This window comes from Camelina sativa, chromosome 12 (assembly GCF_030686135.1).
Source record: "Camelina sativa cultivar CO46 ecotype springtype chromosome 12, ASM3068613v1".
NCBI lineage: Eukaryota > Viridiplantae > Streptophyta > Magnoliopsida > Brassicales > Brassicaceae > Camelina > Camelina sativa.
In genome coordinates, this window is record NC_141891.1 from 19,086,263 (window position 1) to 19,099,049 (window position 12,787).

General features: G+C 38.0%; 2 protein-coding genes across 5 annotated transcripts; one reads left to right on the forward strand and one right to left on the reverse strand.

Annotated features, from left to right (window-relative positions):
- The first annotated feature begins 922 nt into the window (after nucleotides 1-922).
- On the forward strand, nucleotides 923-2,755 carry LOC104728082 (Cysteine/Histidine-rich C1 domain family protein). Its single transcript, XM_087477649.1, has one exon. It carries the CDS (start codon nucleotides 946-948, stop codon nucleotides 2,605-2,607), a length of 1,662 nt encoding a protein of 553 aa, XP_087333775.1. The 5' UTR covers nucleotides 923-945; the 3' UTR covers nucleotides 2,608-2,755.
- LOC104728083 (uncharacterized) lies at nucleotides 2,732-12,787 on the reverse strand. Of its 4 annotated transcripts, XM_087477646.1 has the most exons (32): nucleotides 12,139-12,787; nucleotides 11,626-12,049; nucleotides 11,287-11,538; nucleotides 10,999-11,211; nucleotides 10,774-10,905; nucleotides 10,562-10,691; nucleotides 10,431-10,477; nucleotides 10,253-10,354; nucleotides 10,037-10,144; nucleotides 9,788-9,930; nucleotides 9,589-9,683; nucleotides 9,414-9,492; nucleotides 9,273-9,321; nucleotides 9,114-9,194; nucleotides 8,780-8,875; nucleotides 8,599-8,702; nucleotides 8,038-8,488; nucleotides 7,743-7,784; nucleotides 7,448-7,652; nucleotides 7,232-7,365; nucleotides 6,882-7,062; nucleotides 6,562-6,794; nucleotides 6,377-6,472; nucleotides 6,068-6,166; nucleotides 5,952-5,984; nucleotides 5,722-5,850; nucleotides 5,583-5,643; nucleotides 5,425-5,480; nucleotides 5,285-5,341; nucleotides 5,068-5,188; nucleotides 4,737-4,925; nucleotides 2,732-2,882 (listed from the first exon to the last, which is right to left on the reverse strand). In XM_087477646.1, exons 1-31 carry the CDS (start codon nucleotides 12,690-12,692, stop codon nucleotides 4,786-4,788), a joined length of 4,647 nt encoding a protein of 1,548 aa, XP_087333772.1. In that variant the 5' UTR covers nucleotides 12,693-12,787; the 3' UTR covers nucleotides 2,732-2,882; nucleotides 4,737-4,785. The 4 variants fall into 4 exon arrangements, with proteins under 4 accessions (XP_087333772.1, XP_087333774.1, XP_087333771.1 ...); XM_087477648.1 differs by lacking the exon at nucleotides 10,431-10,477 and having other exon boundaries at nucleotides 12,139-12,682; XM_087477645.1 differs by lacking the exon at nucleotides 2,732-2,882 and having other exon boundaries at nucleotides 4,575-4,925.

Here is a 12,787-nt window from a genome sequence, read left to right on the forward strand (position 1 = left end):
CACGATCATATCACGTAGCTTGTCCCCTCTCCATGCAGAAGTGGAAGCACTTATTTGGGAAATGAGATGTATGATTGGAGCGGATAAGGAGAAAGTAGTCTTTCTCACAGACTGTTCTGAATTGGTGAAGATGGTGTCTTCACCTTCCGAGTGGCCTGCTTTCAAGACATATCTGGACGCGATTGAAGAAGATAAGGATGAATTTCTCTCATTCTCTGTTGTTCAGATTCCAAGATCACAAAACGGTAGAGCGGACAAGCTGGCACGAAGAGCTAGAGTGGAGTCACTTCCAATTACCTATGTGAACAATTTTCCAACTAATTGGTTCATTTGAGCTAATTCTGTACTCTGCTGGCAAAAAATAATAATAATAATAATAATAATAATTAGGTTCAAAGACATTACTATTATGATTCATTCAAAGACATTATGTCCAATATTTCACAGTTAACATATGTTGTGGTTTCAAATGAAACAATTAGTATGCGTATTCAAAACCACCCTTTATATGTTGATCATACAAACATTAGGGAATTCAAAATATATTTTATGTACATGTGTTAATTGCAAAAGATGTGTAATTAGGATGTTAGTAGTCAGTAGATGTATTCAATTATTGTTTTAATATAAACATTGTTTAAGGAAGATCTATATATTCATCAGTCGTTCATCAGTTTTTCCTGTGGGCAAACTTCTCCTACCCATTGTTTAAGGAAGATCTGGACGAATAATGAAACATATGTCTACTTGTGTATTAATTTTGTTTTAATTCGCTGGATGTGTCGTCCCAAATTAAACCATTACCATATGGTTATTTAAAAATATATCGTACAAAGACAATAAAAATGATTTTGTGAGTTCCGAGGTCTACATAAAGAGGAGCCCCCTAGCAAGAGAAACTCAAACTCATGCTTTGCTTTCTTCTCTTTACTCGATAAAATAAAAATGCTTTCTACTGAATCTGAAACAGTGATCAGCATAGCAAATCTTTTGGTGCCGTTGCATGAACACTCTTTATCATGGACGGAAGAATCTATATATCCTTGTGATTTGTGTTGGGGTTTTGGTCAAAAAGCCATCGCCCATCAGTGCATAGAGTGCGGCCACCGGCTGCACGAAGAATGTATCCAGCGCTTTCTCAGCTACCCATCTCCGTGCGGTCACTCTCTCAAGATCTCCATGCCCAACAAATCACCTCAGTATGCAAATGACCGATGCCATTTTTGTCAATGCAATCTTGCTTCTCCGTTTGCTCGTTGCACGATGTGCAACATAAACATCTGTATACTTTGTCTGGGAAGTCAACCACCACCCACTATTTGTAAACCAAAGCACCACAAGCATATCCTCACGCTCTTGGTAAGGTTGGTCACCTTTATATGTAATGCATGTGGTGTGGAAGGCGACAGCAATCCTTATGTATGTCTTGAATGCAATCTGATGGTCCACAAAGATTGTATCGAGATGCTACCTCGAGTCATATGCATCAACCGGCATGATCATCGCATCTCTCATACTTTCCATCTTGGTCAAGGAGAAGGAGATTGGGTGTGTGGAGTTTGTCGGAAGACGATTGATTGGGTATACGGAGCTTTTGAATGCTCTCGTTGTCCTAGTTACGCTGTTCATTCAAGATGTGCAACGAGAAAGGAAGTGTGGGATTTTGAGGAACTTGAAGGTGTGCCCGAAGAAGAAGAAGAAGTCGAGGAACCATTCAGGGTATTCAAAGAAAACGAGATCATTCATTTTAGTCATGAAGAACATGTTCTCAGATTGGATGATGAGAATAATGTGAACATGCGCTGTGGAGGTTGCATTCTTGCTATCAACGGCGATCCATGCTACAAATGCGTGGAATGTGATTTCGTGCTTCACAGAGCGTGTGCTAGTTTGCCTCGGAAGAAGAGACATTTGTTGCACAACCATAAACTCACTCTACAAGCTGATGACTCTTCAGGATTTGTATGTAAAGCTTGTGAAACCTGTTCTAATGGTTTCAGGTACAAGTGTCTTGACGACTATTGCGAAGATGATGTTGTGTATGATGTTCGGTGTAGTTCGGTATCGGAACCATTTCAGCATGATCTGCATCCACATCCCTTATACTGGACATTGGAAAGTTCCAAACGATGTCAAGCTTGTGGCACAGAAAGCGATGATAATCTCTTAAACTGCCCCGTTTGTGATGATTACGCTTTGTGCATGAAGTGCGCTACTCTACCAAGGAAGGTAAAACACAGGTGCGATGATCATTTTCTGTCATTATGTCAAGGTGTTGGAAACGCAAGCGGTGACTTGTGGTGTGATATTTGTGAGACCAAGACAGATCCAAGTGTATGTTACTATACCTGTGAAGAATGTGGGCTCAGTCTCCATCTTGATTGTGTTCTTGGAGATTTATATTATGTGAAGGTAGGAGACACAGAAACCTGGTTCCAAATATATGCCAACAATGGAGTGACTCGACCTTCTTGCAGCGTGTGTAAAGTTCATTGCAGGTTTCCCTTCATCATGTGGGGACCCATAGGAGAAGAAGAAGAAGAAGGCTACTCTACTGGCTGTATTTGTTCGATGAACTGTGTATTCACATTAGCGGATAAAAATTAGGGTAGAGCTTAAAACTGATAAAATAAGCCATTTGATATGTGTCCAGATGCTGCAAGAAACTATACACATGCATATGTTGTTTTAATTTTTAATTGAATGTAAAATTATATTCAAACCAAAAACCTTTAGTACATATGAATTTATGATATTGATTATGGTATGAGAAACAAACACAAAGTTTGTTTATCTAAGATTCAACCTCACCAAAACATAGAAAGGTACGTGTATAGATACTAAGAAATTAATTAACATAAAAAAAAAAAAAAAAAAAGATACTAAGGGGGGTATTGGGCGAGTGAATTTGAGGGAATATAATAGAATGTTAAATTCTACTGTTATTCAACTATATCTATTTTATAAATTCTTTTAAATTCTAGTGTTATTCATTTTCTTGATTTCTTAATTCTATTAAATGCAAGCGTTATTCACGATTAAGAAATTTTCTATGACAGTGATTTGATTAGAATTTAATAGAAATTCTAGTGTAAATTGTGAAAGATAAATTCTCAGATTTTAGTTCGAGATTTGGATAGATTATTGTTCTCCTCTCTTTTCCTCTTCCATCAACCCAAGATCACAACGCCCAGAGAGCAGTTCTTCTCTCTCGCTCTGTTCCCTTGTCAGAAGCTATATATTTCGCTGGAAAATCATATTTCACCCATAGAGCAGTTCATCTGGATTCATGAACTTAACTAGGCTCAAGACTCTGTTTTTAGAGACCAACTAACTCTCTGGTTCAATCTATGTTTTAGATTTACAACGAATCTATATGTTAGTGTAAAATATCCCACATCGGAAAGATGTTAAGGATTTAAGTAATATATAAAGGGTTAGGGCCAATCCACTCATTGCCAATTGGTTTTGAGTTGGAAGCCCATATCAAACCCTAATTTAACATGGTATCAGAGCAGGCCGATTATTGGGCCACCCTGTGGATGTTGTTCCCACATATGCCCACGCTTCAGATGGTCATGCATGAGCGTGAGAGGGGGGTGTTAGTGTAAAATATCCCACATCGGAAAGATGTTAAGGATTTAAGTAATATATAAAGTGTTAGGGCCAATCCACTCATTGCCAATTGGTTTTGAGTTGGAAGCCCATATCAAACCCGAATTTAACAATTGTTGGGATACAATCCAAGTCCCACATCTGAAGTTTGAAAAGACTATCATTAATATATAAAGGGTTAGGGTCAATCTACTAATTGCCAATTGGTTTTGAGTTGGAAGCCCATATCAAACCCTAATTTAAAATATGTATTTTAGGGGATTTGAACCCACAACCTTGAACATTTACAGGTACATCATTAACCATTTTGCCACTTCAGTTTCTCTGTCTCAAAAAGAAATGTTAAATATTTATATATATACAAGTTTTCTAAAATTTATAAAAAAATAAAAATTAGTTTTTTTTTGTTTTGTTCATGGTTCGATTGAGTTCGGGTATACCCGAATAACCCGAACATGTATTACCCGAACCCAAAGCCGAAAGTATAGAAAACCCGAACGGGTTCTATATGTCTAAACCCGAAAACCCGAAAACCTGAACCCGAATGCCCAGGGCTAGTTATCATCTCGAGGAGGCATGTTAATATCCCACATGTGGTCCTTGGTTTGAAGGAGAGATTGTTGGGATACAATCCAAGTCCCACATCTGAAGTTTGAAAAGACTATCATTAATATATAAAGGGTTAGGGTCAATCTACTAATTGCCAATTGGTTTTGAGTTGGAAGCCTATATCAAACCCTAATTTAACACTATACCTACCATGGTCAATTTTTGCAGAGGTTTAAGTTTTGATTTTTGGTCAATTTTGTATCTATTATGCTTAATGGGCAACTTGAGAGTTCTAAGGCTGTTGTAATTGAAGTGGATTGATGCTATTCTGGGTAGAGTAATGGGGATTGGTGAAAGAGAAAGATAAGAGTTTTTTTGGGTAGACATTGGGGAAGAAGATAATATGGCGATCGATGAGAATTAATATCTATTCAATTCTAATAATATATTACAAAATATAATTGTTGGAATCCAAAAGAAAGATTTGGAATTCTTTTACAATACTTGAAAATCTATAACTTATGTCATCAATTCAATTAAATTCTATTCTATTAAAGTCTCTCATCCAATACCCCCTCCTAAGAAATTAATTAACATAGAAAGTTATAATTAGCAGTCTAATTAAGGTGTCAAGGGAAGTTCATCCTCTTGCATGGGCTCTTCTTCTTCGGAAACGGTTTCTTCAACCTCATCTGTTTCGTTATCTACATAAGCCTGAGAACTCACTATCTGCCCACTCAAGTCCTTGTGTTTCAAGCTACCTGCAAATTCAGTCAATATCTCAAAACTCAGTTTCCATAAACAAGAGTGTTCAAATGCTACTGACTTAGTAGAGAGGCACGAAGAAAGATTAGTGAATTTCGAGAGAAACAAAAGCAAAAGTAATTGTTTTTTGTGTAGTACCCATCCAGAAGTTGGAGCCGCCTGATGTTGTATGGAGAAGAGCTTTAACGTGAAACAGAAAACGCTCTAAAGATCTCTTTGTTGCTGGAATTTTGCTGGTTATGGCTGTTTGTTTCATACCCTAAATTCCCCAAAAACAGTACTCCATTGTCATATTAATTCTGTCTCTGAGAAGAAGCAAAGAAAAAACAGACATAAAGGGGTGTGTGAAACTAACCTTGGCTTCAGAACATAGAGTCTGTAATGTTCTTGTAGCCTTCTGGAGATCTTTGACCTGATTCATATATCAATTGTGAAGATTTTCAGTGTACTGAGAGAGATACAGTCAAAGAAAATGCATAGAATACAACTTCTTACCAACTTGATGACGAGGTCCTTATGATCTTGAAAATGTGCTTCCAGGAAATCAAAAACTGCATTTTTTTTTTCCAAGATGAGATATCAAATTAATAAGCCAGCTAATCAGCTAATTCAACTCTTGTATGATAAGCTAAGAAGCTGGAGAAAATTTATACCTTTTAGAAACGAGTCCACATACTTCCCACCATACTTGATAGCCATGCCATGGATTGTCACCTGTTTAATTCATCTTTACATGAATCTCGCACGCAGAATGTGTTATACTCATGATAATTAGCAGCAAAAAGTGGTTACCTTTTCATGAGATCGGCACAAGTTGACTAAAGACACTACCACATTTACAGTTTTCTGAATCTTTTTCAAGTGTGCTTCAGTAGCTTCAGATTGACAGCTTTGTCGTTTCACTGAGCTAACCGTCTTCACCTAATTACACATGGTAGAACACAAAAGTAATAACTTTAATTCTATATCAGAGAAGATTGTAATAAGTAAAGAACCGGACAAAACGTAGATGGATTACTGACCAGTTTGTTAAGAATTGCAATATTCTCTTCATGCTGTACCAGCGAAAGTGAGGCTATTAGTCTCTAACGGGATTACTGACTCAAACAAATACGAGATAGCTAAAGAATTTGCTTACCAATGTCCTGTACCATCCTCTGAAAGTAGCTGCACATAGGGTAGGGAATTCATGATCACGGGCATCATCATCTTCTCCTGTTGACTTGGATAGAGAGGCCTAATGCAAACAAATTCCAGAGACGTGATATAAATTAAGTTAAATGATATACGTTTTCCTATGAAATATGTATTTAACCATTTGCAGATTTCTATTTCAGAATGTAACAGTTAAACATAACCTACGCGGTCGTTTTGTGTTTTAAAAAAACTTTCAGATTGCATCAAACTCTATGCAAAGTAGAGCCCAGAGAAAGAATTTTCCATGTACCTGAGGCAAAATAGTACAAGCAAGCTCATCAAGCAAATCAGATGTGGATCCACTGGCTTCCAAGTATATTCGCAATATGGTCTGTACCATCTCACCCTGCAAGAAATCCAAAGCTATTCACATTGAGAATATTGAGCACTGCCGTAAATTGTCTGACCCATTAAATTTGACACAAATGGACATACTTTGTTCTTCAGACCCTTATTCTCAGTACTATCTTCGATCCATTTATGCCTGAGAAGTTTCTCAGCAGAAGTTCCCAGTTTAGCATGTAGACTGGGTACAAGACCCTGAGAATGGCCTGGACATCTCTTTTTGGTAGCTTCTTCTGATATGCCAAGATATTTTTGTGCAGAGGTCATCACTAACTGTAGAGTGAGAAGACATTCGAAGCCCAGATCAAAGGAGAAGGAACATGCTGCAGCAACATTTAACAATCACAACGGGAGTTAGAATAAGATATAGCATATGATAGGAAATCATCGGTACAAACCAAGATTTATACCCTTATTTAAAATATCTTCAAAGAAATAATAAACGCCAATATACAAGTACTCCTTTGTCCCAGGTGAAGGGAAAGGTTGGATGTCCGGAAAGCTAGCAACTGATATTTCAGTTGGCTGGAAGGCTTCAAGAAGATTCAGCAGCAGTGATTTGTCTGTTTCAAACTCAGGGAGGATCATCATCTGTGACTCAGGAAGAAATAACACAAAAGATTGGGAATTGGAATTAGCATATTTGTATCTAAGTTAAAGGAACTAAATTCAACCAATGTACAACTAGTTAAGTTAGGAAGTAGCAACTTTGGCAACCATATGCATCACAAAATTGGCATCAGGATAAGATATAAATTACCTTGCTGAAACAGTACAACACTTCTTTGCACACCATTGTATAAACCAGAGATTCAGAAACCACAATATTGGATGTGTTCGGGTTTCCAGCCATAGAAAACTCATCTCTCCAACTAATTTGAGAAGTTTCATCACCTATTATCATTTAGGTCGGATTAGACCAAGCTAAATCAATATCTTTAGCTCGCAGCAGGTTGATAATCTCCAGTTCTCTTACCTTTTACTAGCAAGGAAATTGCTATATTTATATGTATCCTGAGGCTTGGAAAAAGTCCTTGTATTTGACTAAGAAGTTCAACCAATTTGAATCTTCCGACACAACCTGGAGCGCTTCCACGTTTAAAAGGATGTTGTTTACCATGAGGAACAAGATAATCCAGCTTGTTGTGAAGATCATGTAAGAGATACAAATACACAGGTAGCTATGATAGAAAATAACAAGATGGTAAGTTCCACTTTTTATCTCTAATCGAAATAACTTTGACAGAATATGTTGGTATTTATCTTCATACCTCAGCTTTATACTCAGGGCTGCCTATGTCTTGGCTTGGCACCTACAAGTGAAAGCCAAAAATATTAAAAATTCCCTTATCAAGTCATTATAAGCTTTGTTAGGACATATAAACTTTGTTAGGCAGGCACTGCTGCCTTCGACGGCATTCCAATAATGATGTTAATAAAAACTCAGAGGCTAAAATTCGACGTGAATTCATGGGACATTTATATGGAGTATCTATGATGACTTTACATTCAAAAGACTAGCAGCTACTAATAATCAACCAGATAAAAAGGTTTGACAAGGCCGACCTTTAAAAATTTTAAGATGGAAAGGCATTGAGGAAGAAGAGGCCTGAACTTGAATCTTTGAGCTTCAAGTGCCAATGAAACTTGAGGAATCTTCACAATTAGAGATTCATCATCAGAACAATCATTCATTGGTGTTGCTGCTGTCCTGCCATCCAAAGATGGAAGGGAAGGGGTTCCATGTAGCTGTGTTTGACTTTGACTCATCACTGCTCCTGCTTTCTTGAATGCATCCATAATAGTTGGCTGGCGCAGCTTTTCATTCACATTTGAGTGCTTAGATTTTTTCAATTTATTTTGCATGCTTCCCTTCTGTTGGGAACCATCATCGTCGAGCTTCCTCTTCTCATTCTTCTTCCCCGGATGTTCTACATGAGATTCAGAATAAGGGTGGAGCTCCGGTAGAGACTGAGGAGATAGTGTAATCAAATTGCTCAATAAGCTTTCCAAGAATCTGTTTTCATCAAGAATAGGCATTAGGCGACCAACAACATCTGAAAAAGAGTATAAAACAAACAAACACATTTACGAAGCCTGGATGGTGACAAAGTAGAATGAACATACACTAGATTTCTAAGTCTCTTCAGAAGCTTTGTTGTTACATCCTTTTCTGTAGCCTGACTAATGCAGCCAAATCTTTCATCAATTTGGGAACTGAAAGCGTTAAGCTGCAATGGGAAACATAAACATGTAAAGACAATCATAGTATAACAAGGTTGCTGCTAAACAAGGTCATATCACTCACGAGTTCTCGTATCCAGTTTGCAGCATAATATAAAGAGAGAGAGAGGATTTCTCTCTGCTTCTTTGTCAGAGACTGCCAACCAGCTGCTGCAAAGTACTTAAAAATTGGACAGGAAAAGTCAAACATCAGCAAACTGGGACAGTACACATATACAAATGTGGGGAAGATCTGTTGTTAATACTTTATCTTCAAGGTTCATGTTTAGAATTTAAACTTTTCTAAAATAAGCCTAACAGTGTATACTGCAATCGTGCAGAGATTGGAGTGCAAATCAAAACTTGTCAAAAATTGGAAACATTGCAATATGTTTTATGACGAAAATTTAGTCCTTCACCTTCGGAGAGGGAAGGTGCAAAGGGCATCCGAGCAGAGCATCGATCCCAGCAAGGGATCCATCATTTGTCAACCTCTCAACCTGAGTATAAACACAAAACATTCGGGTTCGTTATGACTTCTTGAAATAGCCTCAGTTTCCAGTGAATGAAAATCTTACAGTTGATAGCAAAAGAAAATTTGAAGGCAGAATCTGCAGACAACAGGACCTGCAGGCAATATGATTATTAATTCAATCAGCAGTTGCTAGAGAGAAATCTTCAATAGTAACTGAAAGCAGGGATAATCTCAAAAGACCAACTCTGAGGATGAAGATGCCAGGGGTAAAATGTTCAAACAGATTGGTGATATACTACCATCCAAGTTCATCCAAAGATCCCCTAAAGCGATGAGATGAAAAGAAATGGAGATCAATCTATACAATGTTCAAAAGAGACCCAATTAATTAAGTTGAACCATGGTCAGTATATTTATACCTTCTAGTCCACAATATGAACCCTTATCAGCCATCTTTCCGTTTTCGAGATCGGCTAGAAACAGCGACTCAAATTCTCCCAGATGCTTCCCAATCCTGAAAAGCAGTATAAAAATATAGTCAGGATGAAGCTTAAGATTATTGTGTAGCCTTTGAAAATTACTAAACAAGCTAGCAGAAAACTGTTACTGAATCTTCACCACTCCATAATTTCTGGTTGAAGTAACTTATGGCTAAGAATTGTAGCAAATTCATCATAGAACATAATTAGGGCTAAGTTAGACTGTTTGCAAGAGTCAACAGATGTCTTTAAGAGCTCCAGAATCTCCCCACAATCTGAAACCTGCTTTATGAAAAAAATAATGGACATAAGAGAATTCCTTTTGGGAAATAAATATGAAAGGTACAAAGATAATTTCAATTAACTACTAAGAATTGCTGGATGTTACCTGTGATGATGGAAAGTCAGGAACACTCTTTGCATCCCCAAGTGACGACACAATCCTAAGAGTTCCAACTAAGCCCATCTTTTTGTACTTGAGGTCTGGATGACTAACCTGCCAATATAAAAAAGGACAACTAGGAATCAGCTGCCATCACCTAAGAAAGGGAGTGAGCTGCCATCACTTAAGAAACCAAATAGAAGGCGAGATAATTCATACTACCTGCTTCCTTACTATCATCATAAGTTCATTTGAAATTGAAGATCGAAAAGAATCAGCACTTGCACGAGCTGATAGTGCAAGGAGACTGAAAACCTCATAGACCTGCAATTTTGTCCGCTTAATAAGTTTATATACAATATATTATCATACCAAGCAGACTGTAAAGATAAATACCTGCCTTATGCAAATTTTCAATACTAAAACCCTCTAAGTAGTCCAAAATACCTATACAGCACAAAACAATAAAAATATTAGAAAAAGAAAAGTAAATGATCAGTATATTTTTGTGGGAACAAGTTCCAGAGATACCATTTATGTGGGAAGAAAAGGGAAGGAGTTGCTGAGCATATTTTTTCACAAGAGCCGTCATCATCTCCAAGACAGAACTGACCTCAAATTTGTTATCAGATCCCACGTGCGTCACTAGGGCACCTAGAATCTGCAACCAATCCGAATAAGAACAAAATTGGGCTAATTATGCTAAAAGTGAAAATTACTATGACATGTTAGCATGTTCTCACCTCTTGTCTTGAATAATTGTCAGTAAACCCTTCAAAAAGACGAGTATAGATATGCGAGCCAATTTCCCTTGCCTTTTCTTCTTTGCATGACAAGAGGTGTTCAACCAAAGAAACAAATGATGCAAAATTATCCTAGAACAATGAGTGATTCGGGTTAATTTCGCAAAAGAACATTCCCACATTTTACAAGAATCAGAAACTTCTCAAAATTGTTAAGAAGATCACCTGCACAAACTCTTTATTACCACATATACATTGATCAAGCAGGGTTTCTTGTATGCATCCATCTACTACTTTCTTCTTAAATATTTTCTCGATACTCTTCCGGATGGGGTCCCCGTTCATGTACATGAGAATAAGCAGCCATACATCAATTACCTTGAAATCCCGAGGTTTCTCCAGACTATTCAGCTCCTTTATGATTTCTTGACAGAGTATCTATAAACAGAAAATAAAGTGACGCCAGTTAATGATAAACATCCTTAAACAACAACTGTAACGAAAGCAACTTACATTCTTAAACCGAAGGCTTGATCTTAAAGCATGGAGAATAGAACCTTCTGCGTTATATGCAGGTATTTTTCCTTTAAGTTTATTCTGAGAAGGACAAGGTTGTGAAGTTCCGGTGAATTTCAACTGTTCCCGTATCTGGGAGATTATTCTACTAACATTTTCTGGAGTAGCAGCAAGAAGCAAAAACCTAAGTAGATATGGCATGTGCTCTGCGTCGATTGTCCTAATACACGATATTGCTACTGTAATCGCCTTTAAGGAAAAGGAAAAAAAACGGCATTCCATCAGTACTATGTACAAATACATAACCTTAAACCAATGATGAAGCAAACCCCTCACCTGTTCTTGCAATTGATCATCTAAATTGAGGTTGGAGAAAGAATCAAGCACTGGAACAACAACATCAGAATCCTCCTGAAGCATCTTTTCCAAAGAATCAACCACAGCTTGACAGTTGTGATCCCCAATAATCTCAGGCAACGATCCAATGATTTCCTTCTTTAAGTGCAAAGGACAAATCGATAGAACTTGCATCAGCTTATCGGTGAACACATCGGGATTAACAATGAAGTCAAGCCAACGGAAATGGTTGATGATAAGACGAGCAACATCCTCCTCCAATGTACATCCTGTAACAACGTCAAAGTACTCCGGAAGCTTCTCAAGTAGCATCTCCTGAATATCAAGTTGAATAGGAGACACAAGAAGGAGATTCCGAACTAAACTCTCGTCTCTCTTAGTTGATGAAGAGGACGAAAGCACTCTACACGATAAATATGAACAAATCCGATTACGAATTGGTGAATCTCAGTTTTTGATTTGGAAAAATTCGAGTTGGAAAATTTTACTGACCTACGAAGATTACTCTGAGATTGAATGTAGGATGAGAACCCAGCTATGAAAACGGAGCGAAGGGAAGCGACGTTATCTCTCTCGCCGGAATTAGCGGAGCAAGACGAAAAGCGAATAGTGAGATTGCGGCGGAAAGCGTGTAGATCGGAAGGAAGACATGGCGGACCGTACGGGTTCATCAGTGTGCATCCGACTTCCGCTAGAATCGCAGTCATCTTCTCCACCGCGTCGGGTTCAACGGATTCCTTTTGCGGCTGAGGGATTTTAAGCGACGGAGCAGCTGAGGATGATGACGGAGGCGGAGGCGGTGAAGGTTTTTTCCGTGAGAGAAACACCATTTTTCCCGGTGATTTACGACGGAGATTACTCTCAATTTCGCCTCTTGATTCTCCAATTAACAACTTTTCTGAAGAAATTAGGATTTCAAAATTTGGCAACCTTGAAGAAGCTACCGCCAAAAATTTCAGCAAAGGATGCGCCACTGCGCCAGTGTCCACCTTCACATGACACGCAACCTGTCGACGCAAAAGCAAGACGGCACGGTGTGTAACCATAATACACCATGGAATTTAAAACCATTTGCCGTTTAGATGAATTACACATTAACTACGCAATCTGTCGACGCAAAAGCAAAAACTGCACGATGTGT